General features: G+C 33.5%; 2 protein-coding genes across 2 annotated transcripts; both read right to left on the reverse strand.

Annotated features, from left to right (window-relative positions):
• Positions 1 to 4600: 4600 nt before the first annotated feature.
• On the reverse strand, positions 4601 to 7377 carry LOC108207010 (F-box protein PP2-A12). The gene is made up of 3 exons (XM_017377472.2): positions 6811 to 7377; positions 6304 to 6422; positions 4601 to 5213 (listed from the first exon to the last, which is right to left on the reverse strand). Exons 1-3 carry the CDS (start codon positions 7111 to 7113, stop codon positions 4796 to 4798), a joined length of 840 nt encoding a protein of 279 aa, XP_017232961.1. The 5' UTR covers positions 7114 to 7377; the 3' UTR covers positions 4601 to 4795.
• Positions 7378 to 11075: 3698 nt separating this feature from the next.
• Positions 11076 to 14249, reverse strand: LOC108214409 (scarecrow-like protein 28). Its single transcript, XM_017386398.2, has one exon. It carries the CDS (start codon positions 13260 to 13262, stop codon positions 11325 to 11327), a length of 1938 nt encoding a protein of 645 aa, XP_017241887.1. The 5' UTR covers positions 13263 to 14249; the 3' UTR covers positions 11076 to 11324.
• Between the last annotated feature and the right edge of the window lie 6231 nt (positions 14250 to 20480).

A 20480-nucleotide genomic window follows, 5' to 3' on the forward strand; every position in this document is an offset into this window, starting at 1 on the left:
ATTCATTAAAATGAATATGAAAATTTGCATTTGTCAAAATCTATAGTAAATTACTTATTATTCATTAAATCTAGCTAATTAATATGAGTAAACATGAAAATTTATATTATACTTTTTAAATCATAATGGTGTTTGTGTTTCATGTTTTAAGTTGAAATGGAAAGATTAATTATCCTTGGCATAAGTTCTAATTTGGTAATTTAGTGGTGTTGTTATCTAAATTTGATAATAAATATTTAAATATATAAATATCTAGAATGGATTTTTTTTTTATTGTTTTCATTATCGTGTCATTGTTAGATTCTGTCTTCAAATAATTGGCTATGAGTTTGAAACTAATGTCGAGTTAACAAATTTCACACGGCTGGCGTACATGTAATACTTTATAAACCATTTAATAACAGTTTGAAAATGGTGCCTAAACTATTCAGCACGATGATTCTGAAGAAAATATAACAATCGATTGGAAGACTTACGGGTACAAGTTTAAAGAAAATGATTTTCTTTTTTTTTTTTTTTGAAACAAAGGTGTTAATCTAATAATAAAAGGCCATACGGCATCTACACCAATGATCGAGTCGAACAAACAGTAAATTGCAATCGCCTGTTCTCACAAAGAGACAGTTAAACGATATTTTGAATAAAATGTATGTGCAAATACAGGTACCCGCTTCATGCATTCTCGTTGAATTACTGGTACCCTCTTCATCATGCCCCGATAGAGCTATCGTTTGAGCTATCGACCAGAACTGCGATTCCATACAAACTTTCATACCAAATCAAACCCCGCTTACAATTAAGAAGCGAAAAACAAAGCTCTCACCAGGGAGAGAAAACAACCTTAGATGGAACCAAAGAAACAAGAGAAATCCGACTGAAAATCCACCCACTTGAAATAGAGGAGAAAGACAGCGAAATATCCGATGGTTTTAGATCTAAGAATCCCCCGAGATTAGATCTGGAGCAGAACCACAAAACAAGAAAAATCGAACTGCAACTCACCCGCTTGGAAGAGAGACAACGAAATCTCCGATGGCTCTGAATCTAAGTTTCCCGAGAAGAAGTATTATTCAAAAACTAAGAATAAAACAAAGTAGTTAACTGATTCGGGGCTTTCCACCGGTGAAAACCGATGGAAGCCCCAGGCGGCTACGACAAGAGAGAGGCTAGAGAGAATTAGGGTTTTTTTGGGAGAGAGGAGTTGTTATTAATATTTGACTTAAATGATTTTCTTTTTAAAATAAAGATATTAATTAGAATTAAAAATATATAAATTAATAATTTATATGAAAAAAAAAATTCTAATAATCTTAATTGTTAAAAGTTTACACGAGTCAAAAAACAAAAACAACTCCGACTTCCCTTAAACAAATATTCAAATTAATATTCTGAACTTTTATTTAATATAAATTTTATAAATAATAATTATATTTAAATGTGATTTTTTTAACACTTTAAAATACCGTCTAAAAAGTAACGGACGGAGGGAGCAGATGAAGTTCGTTTAGCTTTGAAGCACAAGCCACGGCTCACGTGGGGAGCAACTAATGCGATCTACTACACAAAAACCGAGGCAAAAGTCTGGTTTTGTCTCCTATCTTCATTTCAGTTTTTGTGAAAATAAAAAATCCCCTTATCCTCTGAAATTAAAATAACTGGTTGACAATAAATCTTGCTGCAGTATTAGATTAGGTTTCAGTTCTTTGTGATCCGCTCATATGCGGGAAAAATATAAATAAGACATGTTGTGAATGAATGTACTTCAACGTTTTTAAAATTCATAAATTCTTAGGGTTTTTAAGACATTGATAAAATTCTTAGGTAATGGTGAAATTGAGGTCTTTTATATATTTTAATGTACTTCAACGTTTTTAAAATTTATAGTATGAATATATTGTGAAAATATTTAAAATTTACTTAGTTTAACCACATGTCTTATTCAAGCAATTATTTCTTATTTGTATTTGAAAATAGTCTTGATCCTTATCCCAGGATTAAAAAAAAAGTTGCAAGTTGTGGGTGGCAAAGAATATACGTATGCATGTTGTTTCTAGTTAAATGTAGACTTCCCGAGGAATAAAGTAGTAGCACGCTATTTTGTGTTTAAGGTCAAACAAGGAAGTTTTCTTGCTTAATATTCAAGATTTTTTTCTTTAAATTACATGGCAAGTATATAATTAATATTAATTAGATGATTTACGTGTAAATATAATTTTGTAAATTCAACAAATAGTACATTATCAACTATATTTTGAAAAAAAATTGAAATATCATCACAGATAAGAAAGGATAAACGTAGAAGATTTATAAAAAAAATGCCACGTAGAAGCTTAATATTTAATACATTAAGTCCCTTTGATTTGTTTTTCTATCTTCAAGGATTTTGACTATCTAAGTCGTATTTTTTAAATGTCTTTCAATATGAATTATTAAATGTTAATATTTATTTAAAATAAATTAATTAATTATAAAAACAAATCTCTTGTAAATATGCAGATTTACACTGCGAATATCCTATCTTGTAACAGTTGGTAGCGCCGGAAGCGGCAAAAGCAAGATAATGTTTCAACCGAGCGGCAGAAAAAATTGGTTAGACAGAAAACAAAAACAAATAAAATGACCGGGTAATAAATAAGTTAGAAATTCTTGAGTTCAACGTTAATTTTAAGAAGTTTGGAATATATTGATTTGTAACGACAAGGAAAAAGCAGCTCGCCCACACGAATATTAGACGTATTTGTCTTTTCTTGAAGAAATTAGTAATGATTTGTTTCAAAAAAATTGTGCTCATGTGATAATTTTAGTATAATTAAGAGTAATTTTAGACTTCAAACTTGCTTGCCGAGAGTCTTGACGAGTTTATATTAGATGAGGGTGGATTACATCATATCGGAGAATGAATTTCGAATCAGTGTCTTTATGGAGTATTTTCCTATTTTTATTTGAATAAATTTAGTTTATCATATTTCCGTATATAATACTCTCTCTCTTTCTGTTTCAATTTCATGTCCACTTTTTAAAAAATAATTTGTTTCAAATTAGCTTTCCACTTCAACTTTCAATGCAAAATCATATTTTCAAAATTAATTCGACTCTACATATCTCTTATTTATATTTTCTAGATCAACCTCATACCACATGTTATAGTCATTTAATACAATTGATTTGTAAACAACTATTTTTTCTAAATTATATGATTTTTTTAAAGTGGACATGTAATTTGAAAGGAGGGAAGGAGTATTATATATGCAATGAGATTGTGAGATATATTTAATGATGAAACTTACGACTCGGCATTTAAGTTTTCAAAAAATATGCTTTAAAGTCAGATGAGCATCAAGAAGATGGCACAATTCAATACGCTTGAACTACTCCCCCGATTGATCTTGTGAAATATATTTGTTCAACTTTTTGGCATATTTTTACAGTTTTTTTGCTAATATAAATAAACTTTTTATTTTTAAAAAATATTATAATTTAAAATATATGGTTAATATTATAGTTCAGAAAAAAATTAAAAATAATCATTTTAACAATACAGTCAAAAGTCTTATGATTTTGTGTCAAAAAATTGACAGACTTATATCTCAAAATGAATGAAGTAAAAAATAAAAAAAATTCTAGAAATTGAAATTTTGCAGTAGTATCGTAAAAGAATTAGGTGACGGAGAAAAGAGAAGGGACTACCTCGTACGCTACGCAATTCAATAATGCTGCCATATCATCGGAATGAGTTGTCTGTTGAGTAGTAATACCGGGAATAATAAATGTACAATAAATGTGAAATAATATACGGTGAATAAACTGTCAGAGCTGGGATATTAGTTGGGAAAATGAGTAAATGAGTACACCGAAATGGTTAGCAGATATCGCTGCCGAATAATAAGTGCAGGTGCAAGTTGTTCGTCTGAGGCCCAATGAAGACTTGGCCCAATATTTGTGTCCAGCCCAACCACAACCATCACCCAGTAGGCCCATTGTAAAATTGAGATTTGGACTGGGCTTCTTTTTCCTTTTATTAAGCTTATAAGTTCATACAGGGTTTAAATATCTGGAGTTTGTAAAAAATAAAATCCGAGGAGGAACATTATACTAAGCCGCAGATAGTTGTGTTAGGTGACCGATTTTCCTATTCACAAGTCATATTCCAACATTCCTTCTCATTCGAAATTCCATCCTGATTTTTAGAAATATACTAGTAGGTATCATGGGTGGGAATCAAATTCGAGTCTTCCATGCGCCAGAGCACTCATATCATGTTATGTGACCAATTTTGCCACAATCTTAGAAATCGGAAGGAGAGTATTCAAACAATGAAACAAGTTGTGAACAAGCTGGACACAAGAAAATATTATTGAACTCGAACAATGTTCACTAAATTTATTGATTAATGTGTCTCTAGCTCGAGTCTATTAGTACGCAGAATTGAGTTTATTGAACTCGAACCCGATCGAATTTAACGAACAGTTATGCTCATTTAAAATTCTGATACCAGACTTTCACATGAACGAACTTGAACACTCATTAACAAATCCCAGATCAAGCACAGTTACATGATTTGTTTCGATCCTACAACCTCACAGTCTGTTTATTCAGAAAATGTCACTAAATGAAAAATTATATAGAGGAAGAACTCAAATGAGATCTGGAACTGTACATAGAAACCAGCAGAACACAATAATATATCCTGACCCTCCTAACAAAAAAAGATATATGGTTCTGAAAGCAAACACTTCTACATCTTCCATTCTACAAACCTAACTTTCTACTACACATACACTAGGTTAATCAGCAATCAAAAACGCATTAACCTCTCCTTAAGCTCAACCGGGTACACTACGACAGAATCTACAGAAAGCCCGCCTTTAGTGTGAGTGCAATCAATCTGCATCATTGAAAACTTGATTTTCGTTGGCTTGTTTGATTTTTCCACCACAAAATCCCCGCCATGATAGTAATTCCAGCTTCCAGATTTCCGCAGATAACATGAAGTGGCTTGTTGTTTTTCTGAAGTCGAGAGCTGGAATTGCACAGGCTTAATGTCCCAACCGTGGACGTTCTGAGAGTTGCAAACTCGACGGCCAAATCTTTTGGCAGACTTTCCTAGCTGCAACCGAAAGAACAGACTGTAGGTTCCAGCTGGGAGAGGAAACTCGACTTCACCATTTACTTCAAACCACCAGGTCTGCTGAAGATACGCTATTGAGCTAAATCTGCACACATGAAAGCAGCTCGATATCAATATAAGGGCACTATATTTACTAAATATTGAACTCGAGGTGAAATGCAGAGCAAACAGTATCTATCTTATGAATATAATTATATAATTAAGAAACAAACACATGAGTTATTCATGATTTTCTTCTTATTAAGTCTTTTTAAAGGTGAAATTGTTTGATTTGATTCCACGGCTTGATAAACTAGACAATGCATCTATAAAGCTCAACCATGCGTTGAAACTCAAATTGTGGTCATTTTATTTCAATCTTTCCATACATAACAGAAGAAATGGTAACCTCATCTACATAATTTTATAGGGATGTTGAGCAGTGATGATCAGAGGCAAATCATAACTAATAAATTCGCCAAAAAACAAAATCTGAAGTTTAGAGTAAGAGAATCTACGTTTTCCTAAGTCGACAATTTTATCATACCAGTGTTGGTATCAAGGACTTGTAGTGTCAAATTTAAGAATTCATAAATAGCTTGACATCTACAAATTGGATAACAGAACTTCAATTGAAGCATTTTCAATTACACACGTTTATTCATATTCACACAAGAACGGAACTAATAAATACTCCCTCCGTCCCTATTTATCTGTCCACTTTGGAAGTAAAAATTTGTCCCTATTTATATGTCCATTTATACTTTCAAAACTAATTTAATGATAGTTTTTCAAATATATCTCCATAATTTCAATTTTCAAGGCTTGACTTATTTAAAACTTGGTTGAATTCATGTTTTCAAGACATAAAGTAGGGGTATTCCACCATTTTCAAGATATTAATTAGAAGTATTTAATGAAAAAGTTCATACAATCAATTATTTCTTGGTATGTGTTTTTTTTTCCAAAATGGACAGATAAAAAGGGACGGAGGGAGTAATTATCAATACCGCAAAAATCACAATGTGGAAAGCATGGAAGTAGCTTGTAGTCAATTTCAATCCGAAAATCCCCACAATGCAATTAATAAGCGAATCTAGACTGCATCAGGGTAATTAATAACATACACATACACATTCCAGTCTCTCCAGAGAATACACAATGACAAACAGAACTAAATTCCGTAAATTCTTTACCTAGATTCCTCAGTCGGAATGCGATTCCAGTGTCTCCGATCATCAATCCCAGTAATAGATAATCCATTCGAAGAAATAGCCAAACAAATCTTCCCACAACTTTTATCCAACCAAGCTTTCTGCACAATCACAAATCAACCCCCATCATTAGGAAAGTACAAAACTTTCAAATTAAGCATCATTTCTTCAAAATTGAAAATTATTTCATATGAAAAACCAATACAAAAACATTGACCAGAAAAGAAGACTTTTTTCTTGCATTGTTAATTTGTTATCATTAATTATCTGGGACACACACATAAACAAATTAATGAACAGCTATTATCACCTTGATTTTATTGTCGAAAATGAAAAAAATTACTACTTTAATCCCGACAGAATTTCAAAAATCAATGATCCATAATTTCTACAGAATTTCAAAATTTGATGATCCGTATTTTCAACTCGGACTGTTTTGAAATCCTGGTTCCGACATACGCAAAACAAAGGAGATGAAAAGAAGCAAACCTTATGTCCGTCATCAAAAGAATTAGGATGACAAAGAACAGAATACAGATCCTTCTTGCAAATCTCCTTAGGAAAATCACCAAACAATCTTCTAAAAATCTCATCATAATTCACAGGCAGCTTCGATTCCCAAACAAAATCAGCTGAAGCAGCTCCCCGAAAAGCCCGGTTCAGACCCGCCACCTGGCATATCTGCTGCGGCTCCATGTTCTCCAAAACAGAGGCCACACAACTTTCCGGCAAGTCGCCGAGATTCGTTCCCGGCGCTTCCGGTGCAAAAAATAACGAAAACCCAGAACCCATTTCAAAAAGTATATCAAGAATATATAATTATAATTATATATCTGTATGTTTATAAATCAAGAACGAAGAAATATGAGATGAAATGAGAGAGAAACGGAGGGAGAAAAGTTGGCGGTTGAAGATTATATAGGCAGTTTATTACAAGATACTCCTATATCGGATTTATTTTAAGATATTTAGAAGATACTTGTGTAATAATGTTGTGTGTCCGAGCATTATTTAAGATTGTTGGAGGTTTATAAAGATTTTTTGTTAGGATATTGTGGAGGGGGAACTGTGTGTGCATGTATAGTAGTATATTGATGGAGTCTATGAAAATAATATCGTGGAGATCAAGCGGAATGGCATGTTTTACCTAACTATTTCAATCGGATGAATTCGAGCTCGAGCTCGAGCTCGATTTTGACCGTTTCAACATAAATCTGATAAGTATGTTTTTATTTTTGGGATTCAATTTTATTTGATTTTATTTTAATATTATAAATTTAAATTCTATGACAAAATATATATTACAAGTTATTTTTATATTTATATCAAATATTTATAATTTTATTGAATAATTCATCAATAGCTTGGTTGGTTTGTATTTTCGAATCTTGTAAAAAGAAACTACTGTACTTTTCCACGTCTGTCGTCGCTTTTGTATATTCTTTTCCCGACCTTCCTATTTTCACTTTAGCCAACAATATTATTTTTAGTCGACAAATTGTTCAAAACCACTAGCTATCCAACTTACTTTTGAGTCACTAAAATATTATTTTATTATAAAATACCGACCAATCGTACGGTTCCATGCATGCACAAAACAACTGTTTATCTCTATCGTGTGTCATTTTTATATATACAAAACCATTTGTGGTTAGCGTTTCTCCTCGAATCTTTTAAAATTAGGAAATGAAACATAAAAAAGTGAAGAAGAATTGTCTGCTTTAAAGCAACGTGTGAGTGAGTCAGCACAACATGCTAGTCAAGTATTGGGATTGGAACGGATTAACGAGTGTTGCAACTTGTGATTAACAAGCCCCCAGTTGTTTATTTTCCACTAAGCATCATTATGCCCCCTAAAAACTTTCGGTTACAATCGGTGGACAGTTTTTATCGGTTCAACTTATATTAGTAATAAGATTTATGTGTTGGGCCGGCTAATCAAGCCTAACTCCATAATAGTACGATATTGTCCGCTTTGGACCTAGCCCGCACGGCTTTATTTTTGGGTACCTCCCAAAAAGCCTCGTACTATTGGAGTTGGTCTGGCTGATTATATTCTACCTCGACACCTGTCGAATTCGGCTTCCTGTTGTGCGATCAGCTCCCTCTTAAGCCCATACTGGAAGTCCGTCTGACTATCTGGCTCTCCCTAGGCCCGAACTGGATGGCCCACCTGCCTTATCTTTAAGCCCATTTTGGGTAACCCATCTCGACACCTGTCGAATGGAGTTGGTCTGGCTGATTATATTCTAGCTTTATGTCCCTCCCACAACCGATATGGGACAACTCCTAACAATCTCCCCCTTCACACATCGGGCTCGACACCTGTCGAATTCGGCTTCATGTTGTGCGATCAGCTCCCTCTTAAGCCCATACTGGAAGTCCGTCTGACTATCTGGCTTTCCCTAGGCCCAAACTGGATGGCCCACCTGCCTTATCCTTAAGCCCATTTTGGGTAACCCATATCGACACCTGTCGAATTCGGCCTCCTGTTGTGCGATCAGCTCCCCCTTAAGCCCATACTAGAAGTCCGTCTGGCTATCGGGCTCCCCCTAGGTCCAAACTGGATGGCTCACCTGCCTTATCCTTAAACCCATTTTGGGCAACCCATCTGCCTCTTCCTAGGCCCATTCTGGAGCCCACTTGAGATTGTTACGGACCGTTCCAACCTCGCTCTGATACCACTTGTTGGGCCAGCTAAGCAAGTCTAACTCCACAATAGTACGATATTGTCCATTTCGGGTGTAGACCGCACGACTTTATTTTTGGGCACCTCCCAAAAGGCCTCGTACTATTGGAGTTGTTCTGGCTGATTATATTCTAGCTTTATGGCCCTTCCACAACTGATGTGGGACAACTCCTAAAAATATGTTCGCATATAAATTATTTAATTAAAATTATTTATTCTTATTATTTTGGGATAATTGGCATTATTCTTTTTATTCATTCCATCTCGGATTATCTGTTTAGTTTGATTTCTTCTTGACTGAGTATATAGTTTTCAGTAAATTTTGTTTCCAGTTTGATTCTTAATTAGTCAATTATTCTAAATCTGGTTCTCGATCTTATACGAGCCAGAGCATGAATCTAGTCTAACTGGAAAATTATCCAACAGTCGCTCCAAATTTTGATCGAGTATTTGAAATTTAACTAGAAAAAACAGGTGTAACCGAAGTTCGGATTTTCCAAACTTAATAATATATCACGTTCGAATGTCCCATATCTTAGCATCAAAATAATTGAAAGTGCATGTACTTCCAGAAGACTTTGGAAGATACAGCTCATACTTCGTACCATATTACTGGTGAGATGATAAGCACAGAAAATGCAAAGCAGATCACTGTTCGGCGTTTGTCCGGAATGTACCAAAGTGATAAGGGATTCCATGTATCTTTTCAGGGACAGTAATACTGTAACTCCTGCTATTTACATGCCAGATTAACCGCAGGGTTTCGCTTGTATATGTTTTTGCGAAGAACAAAAAAGGAGTTTTAAAATATGTGTCGAATCGGGGTTTTAAATTTATAAACTTGCATATTTAAGAAAGCAAATATCTCTATTTTATCGCAGATCACAACTCATAATACTCTCTCTTGTCGACATTTCTTGAGATATTAAGTTTTAAGGTAATCACATAAATTGCAAGTTGCTAAATATCTCATATGGTTTAATAAACCGCTGAATTTTAATCAAAAATAAGTGTAATCATCAGTCATTAGGATTAGACGAATAGTTCAATCGCAGCCATTGGTTTCAATCTTCTATGGTCGGCCATATAGTATTCTTCAGCAATGAACGAAGTTGATGAAAACAGAACACCAGAGCAGAAAGTTTTAGTATTTGTATTCTTGCGCTTGCTATCACCTTTGTTTTCTAGTGTCTGCGATTAATTTCGACATTTTGCTGTCTGTACAACTAGAAATCACATATTCGTGCAAAATCAATTTGCATTTCAATGTAAATCAAACATTAAACAACTGTAGTTATCATGAATATCTGTACATCACAACACTAAGATGCCAAGATATCTGGAAACCTTATTAATGTTTACGTGACTATTTTAAATTTTACTACTTCGATTTTACGTTTGAAGTGAGTCGTTACCAATTCTCTCAAAATCTCGTGAGTTGTTAAAGTGATCAATTTTCCCAAACTGAAATATTACGACACCTTAATGGCTAAAGTAATTGATATGTTTGCGTAAATCATTAAAGTGACCAATCTTCTCAAAATTCTCGAGTCACCCGCTCGTTTGAGCTCTAATAACATATTAAGTGACAAATTCTCTCAAAATCTCGAAATGTTAAAAAAAGGCTTGTCAGAATCATATTAAATTCTAACATGAGTACTTCAATTTTACTCCTAATTAAACTTTACGTGTAAAGTAATTTACTAGAAAAAATGATTTTATGAATTCTCATCACGTTGCTTAGGTGCATGTTAGAATATAATAAGATTCTCGTAAGTCCGTTTCCTAGCCGTTCTAAAGAACGATAATTTGGAGTGATGATTCTAGTGTTTAGTTAATCTGATTATCAATTGTTAACAACAGATAGTGATATTTCCTTTAACTTGGCAAACAAGTCGATCTGAACAAAGTACTGAGGAAAATATCTCGTAACAGCTGGACTTTGTGCCCACATTTGGATATTTTGATCATGGTGGTGGGTCTGGGAATTGGTGGCAAAACTGTATGATAGATAGAAAATATCAGCAAAGATGTGTAGTAGAAAAAACAAGCTTGAGCCTGGCAATAATATAGAACTGCTGAATTGATCCATTAAACGTATATTACACGATGAATGTGACAGAACTACAAAGAATTTCGACGTACATAAAGAATCAAAAGATAGAACATGAATGTAAGAACTACCGATGTATGGCTAAACAAATTTTTATCTGCAATAAAGAATGAAAGAATTTTGCTAAAATGAATAAATTTGCTACCCTGTATTGTATAGTGTTGAATGTATGAATGTATGTGCTAAAGTTTCCGTAGATGATCAGCCTGGCTGAAGATAGGAAGAAGAGCTGCCTGCAGCATCGATAGGTGACCAACCTGAAACTGTGTAGAGAGGTTGATCCAACCAGCTTAGAGTAAGGGCCTCGGAGTCATGATCAAGTTCTTGCTTCTCTACTTGAAATTTATCAGAAGAGTACATCTTCAAGAGCATCCGGCTCTGAATAAGTTCTCTGTCAGTGATTCCAATGCATTGAAAACCTCCTTGTCTCATCAACTTACTCCATGTGCCAAAGGTTTCGTGCCTCTCCAATCTTTCACGGCCCTCACAGGCAATGATATTCCTAATTTCGCGTCCAAACATCTCCTCAATCTTGATCCTAACCAGACTGTCTACCGGAAGGCTAGTATCAATGGAGTCAAATATAGCAGAATAGTATCTTAAAGAATTGCAAAGCCTTGAATTCAGAGTATTGTAGTTGTGGTCAGCTTCTTGCTCTGCCAAAATAACCGTTTTGGGGTTAGTGCTGCGAATTAGACCCAAGAAATTCCTCAAAACTCCTTCGCTGCCATCATCTTGCATCTTGTGCAATTGCAAAATGCAATTCACAGCTACGCATTCTCCTTCCTTAACATGAAGCATCCACAATCTGACATCTTCTAATCTGTCAACAACTGGATGAAATTTGAAAGGTAGACTCAATGCTTCAGCAAATCCAGCTAATCTCTCACCAGTTTCCATAAGCTCTTGCTTGGATTCACCAATGCCACTGATTCTGACATGACTAGGACGATTTTTCCGACAGGCCAGACTTTGGAAAAAGCTAGGCCATTGTAGGCCTTGCTTAATGTCGAAATCTATGATGTGAATCATGTCTTTCCCTTCAAATCCTCTCAACAAAATTTCATTTGCTGTGAAATGAATGAACTGTGGAATCGGACTAATTTGGTTCAAAAACCTTAATGCAGTGCCATTGTCATCATCCAACTGATTAAGTACCCTCGGTGTAGTAATGTGAAATATTAAAGGCCACATTCTTGCAACCCGAATAGCCAAGGCCTCGATGAAATACGCAGACAGACGACTTGTACTGGATCCTTTCGGTGAAGCAAGTTCCCCCAGTTTAGCTATAAAGTAATTGACTCTCCTAATGTCCTTCATGGCGATTGCTTCCACACAAGCCACAATTAAACTAATCAGCTCAAACCCTTCATGCTCCCCATGCTCGTCATTCTTCCCTGTGGAATAATCAGCACTTGTATTAGCATTATGTGGTCCAGAACTATTACCTCTCTCATGGACTGTGGTGTTCTCAGTTGGCCTGATAGTCAAAATATCCTTTTCTGATGGGCTTCTTAATATCGACACCTCCTCATTCACAGTTCCCCCTTGGATCGTCTCGACATTTTGGTCAGTTAGCTTCGTAAATTTAGTTACAACAGAATCTACCCACGACTTATTCCTCGAACTCAATTCCCTAGGCTTAAGCAAGTCAATACTATCCTCTCCTAAACATGACACTGGAATTGAAACTTGAGATTGATCAAGGCCTGCAATCAGAGAAAGAGACGTAGGAACTTCAAGATCAGGACGAAACAAAAAATTCCCACTACCCAATTGACCTAAGCTTACGTTTCCTCCCCCTTCTGAAAAATCATCAGATTTCCAGCCACCCCTTTTTCTCTTAGCTCGACTAATGCAAGACTCATCATCATGGAACGAAACCTCATCTGCAAACCGCTTCAAATTTTTACCTCTTCTATCCCAAAATACATCCTTTTTCTCCCCTCGTCTGCCTTCAAGAAATGTATCTTGGCCAGTTGTTGCCAAAGGTGGGAGACTTATGCTCTTCTTGAGACTGTAATTCCTAGCTTCTATCGGCCTCTCAACAGAAACACCAACTGGAGGCCTAACAGGTTGTGATCCTGAGGACTCCTTTTGTGAAAAGCTACACGGAAAGTCAAATCTCTGTGTGCTCATTGCACTCAAATATAAAGCTTCAAATTCACAAATATATCACTCAATCTTTCCTTTACAAAAAACCCAACCAACATTCTTCGAACCCTCTCAATCTGTCTTCTTCACTCACTTACCCTGATTTCACTCACTCTCTATTTTCTCCTCTCAATCTCTCAATTTTTTTTAAAAAAAACACAGTAACCTCTATCTATGCAATGTATGATCAGTCCTTACAAATTGTACATATAAACAGTTCAAACACAAAATTGCATGCAGAGGTATATGAAGAATCAAGATTTACAGACTAAGTGAGTGCTGTGTGTGCAAGACTCAACAAAACAAATCGAAATCCGAGGTCGAAACAAAAAATAAAAACCCAGTGTGTTCCTATATGATCAAGAATGCTATATGCAGTACACAATCACACACAACAAAGAATCAACAAATAATCCAAATATTTATCCAAAAACAAACCTCGAATCAGCAAAAAATGACCATCGGATTTCGAAAGACTTAGCTCATTCCAGACACCATTGTTTTCTCAGCAGAATGCAACTCACACAATGCATGCAAATCTATCATAGTTTCCAAGCTCAACCGGTCCATATGATCGAATAGCGAAACTTTTTTGTTTAATTTTTATCAGGGTCTACGTACTCGTAAATGAATCAGAATGCTGCAACTAATATTGAGACCTTTAACATGTTCATCATGTCACACAAGCTAAAATCAACTATGCAACATCTTACATAAACCACAAAGGAAAAAAAATGATCAAGAAAAATAACAAGTGATCACCACTCACTACCCAGAAAAGCTTTCTAGTGACAAGGCCAGCATTTTTATATAGAGTAAATAGATAAAATAATAGTTATTTTTATTAAGTTGAACAAAATGATGGGTGGGTGAAACATTGAAAGAGATTAACTTGGAGTTATGGCCGTGGGATGGAAAATGGACGGTGGAGATTGAAGGGGTGTGTGAGTATAGGGAAGATTCTTGTTGGATGCGACCGTTGATGATGAAGAGGAGTCTTGATTTTAGAGTCTGCAGATGTTTTGTCGGGTTATGACCGTTGAGGTGTTGTTTTGAGACTAGCTAAGATACTGTATTTTAGAAACCATCTTTGTAATGTGTGCCCTTGAATAAGAGGTGTATTGGATTGAGATTTTAAAGCATTTTTTTGCATTCATGAAATCCGAGGGTATTCGATTGGGATTGTTTGAAATCCATTAAAATCTTGAGGTATTCAATTGGGATTTTAAATTATGCTACAAAATCTGGTGGTATTCAATTGGGATTTTAAATTATGCTTTAAAATCCGATGGTATTCAATTGGGATTGTTTAAAATCCATTAAAATATGATGGTATTCAAATGCTGATGGATTTTTTTTATTTCATAAAATGATGGATTTTGTGGCATTCTTCAGTGTATTTTAAGTTTTTTGAAATCCCATCAAAATCAATAGGATTTTGAAGCATTGTACCTAAATCTCATCAACTCTGCGACATTTTATCAAGAATCCGCACAAAATCAAAATCTCATACAATCCATTAAAATCCATAGACTAAAAACAATCCATTAAAATCCCAATCGAATACACTCCTGTAAATTTTATAAAAATGATTTGTTTTGATTGTTGGAGTTGATGTGAATGCAGGGGTCATTATCATTTATTGTTCACCCACCAATCAAAATGAATTATTTTTTATTGGAGTTAGGGACTATTGTGTGCCCTTGGCACACCATAGAAAATCCCTTATAGAAATAGTTAGATGAACAAAGTAAAACTCAAGCTGTTAATTTGACCGCTTGTCTTGCCTTTTGAAATTAATAGAATGAAGGTCTTTTTAAACATTGTCATGTTATTAAAAAAATATTGTTATAATTTTTTTTTAATATTTATATATTTTGAGTTATAATATAAAAAACTGATATTTTCATGATGTTTAATACTGAAATGTATGATAATTTTTTATTAAAGTTGAAAAGAACCTCCTTACCCTGAAAAGTATTATCCAAAAGCAACTGTCCGGAAAAATTAAAATAATTTTTAAATTTATCGAATAATTTTTAGAAAAAAATTATTATTATTATTTGCAACGCAATGTCGAACAGAGTCATAACCTACTAGAAATAGTCAAAATGGTGGTTAGTTAATTTCAGTCTCTTTAGTCTGATTTACAAATCATGGTTTAAAATTTCGATTTTAAGTTAAAAATATCAGTTTTATGTTGTAAATTAGAAATTCAAATCAGAGGAGAGTTGAGATATATTTTGAAGATTTATATTTTGTGTTGATTCAATGGGGCCGTTTGGGTGAGATTAAAATAAGTGCTTATTACTTAAAAAAAATAAGCGGAGTAGAAGTTAAAAACAAGATAAGACTTATAAGTGATTAAAGTGTTTGGGAAATAAGTAAAAATCCTAAAACAAAAGCTAGCATTCCTAACTTTTTATAAGGGCTTCTTGACTTTTTACACAAACGGTACGAATAAATGCTTATAACTTATAAGCCGAGAAGTCAGGGTTAAAATGGGTTGCCAAACACCCACTAAACACCCACTATATCTTTCAAACTTAATTTCATATTGATATGGAGCATCTATAAAAAAAATTATTTCAACAAAATAATAGTGATGTCTGGTTAAACTTATTTCTCAAAAATATTTATTTTTGAAGGAAAATACATAAAAAATAATTTTTGAAAAAGAAAATACATAATTTTTTACATTTTCTTACGATAAATCTTTATTTTTTTTGTCAAATAACGAGTATGAAATATCTATTTAATATTTAGATTATAAAAAATATATTTTTCAAGAAAAATAAGTCCTTATCAGATGAGTAGAGGTCCCGACTCCCGAACAGGACCAGTATACGACAGGTTGAAACGGGATGCTCTTTCTTTTCTTGACCAGCTCAATTCTCGGACCAGGTGCTAGTCATTTTAGGCCCGTTTGGTTTACAAGTCAGTTGCACTTCAACCCAAACAATAAAACACAACAACAGTAATAGTAGTATATTGGATTTCGAATAATAGGCCTTGTGCTATTAGGCCTTTAAAGCTCTAATAAGATCCGAACGTGTTTTAATAAGTAGAGGCCCAATACATGAGAAAATGGTTACTGCCACAAGCAGGTTCTATTTTTTTGAGTAAAAAAAATAAAATTATCAACAATTACATAAATGCTGAGCTGCGTTTAGTTTTGCAAAGAAAAGAGAGAAAATGGTTAAGTGATCAATTCTCCTAAAACCTCAAGGTGTTAGTAGGAGGGCTTACCAAGATCATATTCCAACATTCGCTCTCATTCGAAAACCCATTTATGGGTCGAGACTCGAGAGTGGATCACATACACCCATTTTTTAGGGCATAACATTGTCTTCATGTCTTTGACAAATTCTGAGAATATTGGAGGTCACATAAAGTCGAACTCGAGTCTCCCGCGAGCCTAGGCTCTGATACCATGTTAAGTGACCAATTATCTTGAAACCTAGAGGAGGGCTTAAGAGGATCATATTCTAACAAAAATTCTTGTCAATTGTTTTCGAGCATTAACAAATATGCTCCTAATATAAAAATTTCCGATCCACTATTTTACCGAAATGACTTATTTTAACCAAATATTTATGAATAATAACAAAGAGTATAATCATTATTTTATTAAGAATGACCTGTATTACGAAACGGAGAAATTCGGTCGGCCTGTGAAGTTTTGTTACACATCCTGAAGGTCCATGTTTAGGTACTTGAAGTAGTTGGTATTCTTGAAACATAAATGTAGCAATATGTTGATGAAAGTCAAGCTCCATGTGAACAATGTGGGGTCAAACTTGTTGAAACTTGTGGTGCGGGCGAAAATTGAAGACCAGTCCCACGTTCACCGAGTTGAAAGCCCTTGTAAAAAGTTGGAGTCGTACATTTGGTTGAATCACTGGGCGTTGTCGGTCTGTATCGAGAGAGGAAACATGATTGAGGAGTGGGAGCTCTTGTTTACGGTGTACAGCACGGTACCTTGGCTTGTCCATAGGTTATTTCAATGTTCCTACACAGACATAATTAGAAGGTTACAAGGGGTTGTTTGGCAGACAGAAGCAGAAGCTGTTTCTGGCTTCTGCTTCTTTTGACCCGTTTGTGTAAATAAGTAGAAGCACTTTTAAGAAGCTGAGAATGCTAGCTTATCTCTCACAGCTTCTACTTCTTTTCCAGAAGTCACTTCTTTTAAACTAACCCAAACGGCCCCAAAATAACCCAAAGAAATTTTATCAGAAATAAGTTTAATAAATTTTTGACTGATATGTTATTTTAAAAAGTAGTGATTAATCATGACTATTTATTATTTGTTTCAAAAAAATCATGACTGTTTATTTCATAATTTTTTTAAATTGATTAATTTTTATTTTTTGTGTCCTGTTTAATTTTATACGTTTCCTTTCAAATCCACAACGCGTATTTTAGTACTCTTATGTTGTGTTTGGTTGGAGTGAATAATTCCCCAAAGAATAGAATGGAAAATGGACTATATTATGAGCAAGAAAACAAATTTCGTCACTTTCTCCGTTCCATTCTTTATATTATGTGCTAGAGATCATAATTTTAATTGGAGATGGAATGCTCCATTCTCTCATACCCCTGATTTCTTCTCAAATACCATCATAGCAATTTTACACTCACTTAGAATTTATTTCAAAACATCCATCCTATCTTTATTAGTTTCAAGTAATTTTACTCATTCCATTCCATTTATTTTCATTATCTCAAACCAAACACAACATTATAAAATATAGTTCGGTAACTTATTTTTAAGAAATTCTTTTTCTGAATAAAAATTTAGCATCCAAACTTTAATTTAGAGAAAAAATTAAAAATAAATTGTACAACTACACTTTACATGATCATTAAAGTCCGTGCCGCCCATTCCCCAATGTATACTATCTATGGGACAAAGGGAGTAATTATGTATCTAAATTTTGATTAGTTTAATTGATTTCTCGTACATAAATATATTTCATTGGTTATATTTAATTTTCAATTTTCACAACAATTTTAACATAAATCTGAAATACAATAATGATGTTATGATTCATGTGACGGTGGTAATAGAGAAAAAGAAAGTAGGGTAGCAAGAAGCCTACAAACAAAGTTGTTGGTTATACGAAAGATGTTCCTTTGACTTTCGAGTCTACGGTGGAATGGTCGCATTCGTACTTACATCCGCATTATTATTTACATAGAATCATACACTCCCCTAAAATCTTCCCAGAGAATCATAGAGTAATATTTTAAACAAAATTATATTATTATTTTTCTGAGTATTTTAACATACATAAATTAAACATGACATCATTCATGTTAAAATCATCAATTTTTTATTTTATATCATAATTGAGATTTTCCTAAAAATCTCATTATATATTTCATTTAATTCATCAAAAATTTATTATGAGCCTGTTAGGGAACAAGAAGCGGAAGATTCTTCTGGCTTCTGGTTTTCTTGACCCGTTTGTGTAAAAAAGTAGAAGCATTTTTAAAAAGCTGAGAATGTTAACTTCTCTCTCACAACTTCTATTTCTTTTTCAAACACTTTATTAACTTTTACTTCTCACTTCTACTTCACTTCTTTACTTTAAAGAAGAAGTCACTTTTTTAAAGTTTGGCCGACTCCTGTATCGAGAGACAAACCTCTACCCTGTCCAGATTTGACAATTGCCCCTGAATTTAAACAACCAGATTTTGCAGAGATGCTCTCCATTGCACACTAATCAGGAACTGTATAGTACAGTAATCTGGATGTAAACATGTATGTATAAAGTCGAGTGGAGTACTCTGATTGACTGATTCTCTACCACCATGCATGCCCATATGTTGCTGTTGTACGGTCATTTTCGCTTGTCTCATCACCTTCCCTTTCACCTTTTCTTATTTTCCTCTTAATTACAATTATTATTTTATTATAATATATTAAAACAATTATATTGCATCTTTTTTTTTTGACTTGATTATTGAAAAATTAGTCTATAATAATTTACTTAATTTTTGAATCCTTTTGTGTTCATCACCTAATAAACACAAAATTTTATGTTTTTTTTTTGCCAGCAATTTTATGTTATTAAATTAACAGTGATAACAGAGGGCAAGACATTCTATATTATTTTTAAGTTTTGAATTAATGTATAGATGGCTTTATCTGAATCATAAAATCTCTTCTAGAATAGATATTGTTTATTTTGTTTTTTTCTCCTAACAAGACAAATCTGGAGTAATTTATCATCAGCCTTTATCCTCTTTTGTCGGCCTCAATCCACTTAGTTAATTAAATCCTAACAGCTTGCTTCAAAAACAATAATAAAGCTTAGTAGCACTAACCAATCATGGCTCTTGAAGGATTATGTCATTTTTTTAGATAAATTAAATTGCTGAATTTATGAAATTCAGCTAGATTCTAATAACGCTAACTATGATAATAACCAGAGTTCTGAGCAGGCTGATTGTCAGAGTTTTGAGCTAGCTGAATGACATTAAGTTTGAGTACAAAAAAGAACTCTTAAAAGTATATTCAACTCGGTTATTTATATAAAAAGGTTTGAAAATAATTTTTGTTATTATTAATGGTTTGTTAGAAAAACAACATTGATACTCATGCCAACATCTCATACAAACTACCAGATATGGATTTGATTGATTTCATACTCATATCTAATTTTTCGTATAACCCAACCAAAGGACCCTAAATTTATGTTAATAGGTGACGCATAATTATTTTAGCCTATATATGGTTTTAAAGATCTAATGATAAACAATATTAATTAAAATATTTTTAAATATTGATGAATACACACTGACAGCCAAATTTTAATATGACATGATAGGATCGGATTTAGTTATTTAATACATGCTAAAAGTTATTTAATACATGCTAAAAGTTAAAGACTGTTTTATAAATAATGAGCATAGATCGAGAATCAAATATCAATGCGACATAATACAATGAGTTACTTGAAGAAATATAGAGATCAATGGGATTTTTTATTATTAAAATTCATTATATTACAATGATATAGAATCCAAAAAGGAAATATATATCAAGAGTAATTTGGGTTATCTTAAAAAAAAAAAGAGTAATTGGGTGAATTTAAAATAAGTGTTTTTTTGCTTAAAGAAAAGAATGAAGTGAAATTTAGAAATAAGTTATTAGGAAAGAAGTAAGAAGACATGAAACAAAAATCAATATTCTTA

The sequence above is a fragment of the Daucus carota genome, chromosome 1 (assembly GCF_001625215.2).
Source record: "Daucus carota subsp. sativus chromosome 1, DH1 v3.0, whole genome shotgun sequence".
NCBI classification, from domain to species: Eukaryota; Viridiplantae; Streptophyta; class Magnoliopsida; order Apiales; family Apiaceae; genus Daucus; species Daucus carota.

What these genes read in the sequence shown, in the direction of transcription:
- LOC108214409 (XM_017386398.2), bottom strand. Translation starts at nt 13,262, where the DNA reads ATGAGCACACAGAGATTTGACTTTCCGTGTAGCTTTTCACAAAAGGAG.
- LOC108207010 (XM_017377472.2), bottom strand. Translation starts at nt 7,113, where the DNA reads ATGGGTTCTGGGTTTTCGTTATTTTTTGCACCGGAAGCGCCGGGAACG. An exon ending in CTTTTGATGACGGACATAAG is followed by an intron (nt 6,423 to 6,810) that starts GTTTGCTTCTTT and finishes GTGATTGTGCAG; the next exon opens with AAAGCTTGGTTGGATAAAAG. An exon ending in ATTCCGACTGAGGAATCTAG is followed by an intron (nt 5,214 to 6,303) that starts GTAAAGAATTTA and finishes TCATGTGTGCAG; the next exon opens with ATTTAGCTCAATAGCGTATC.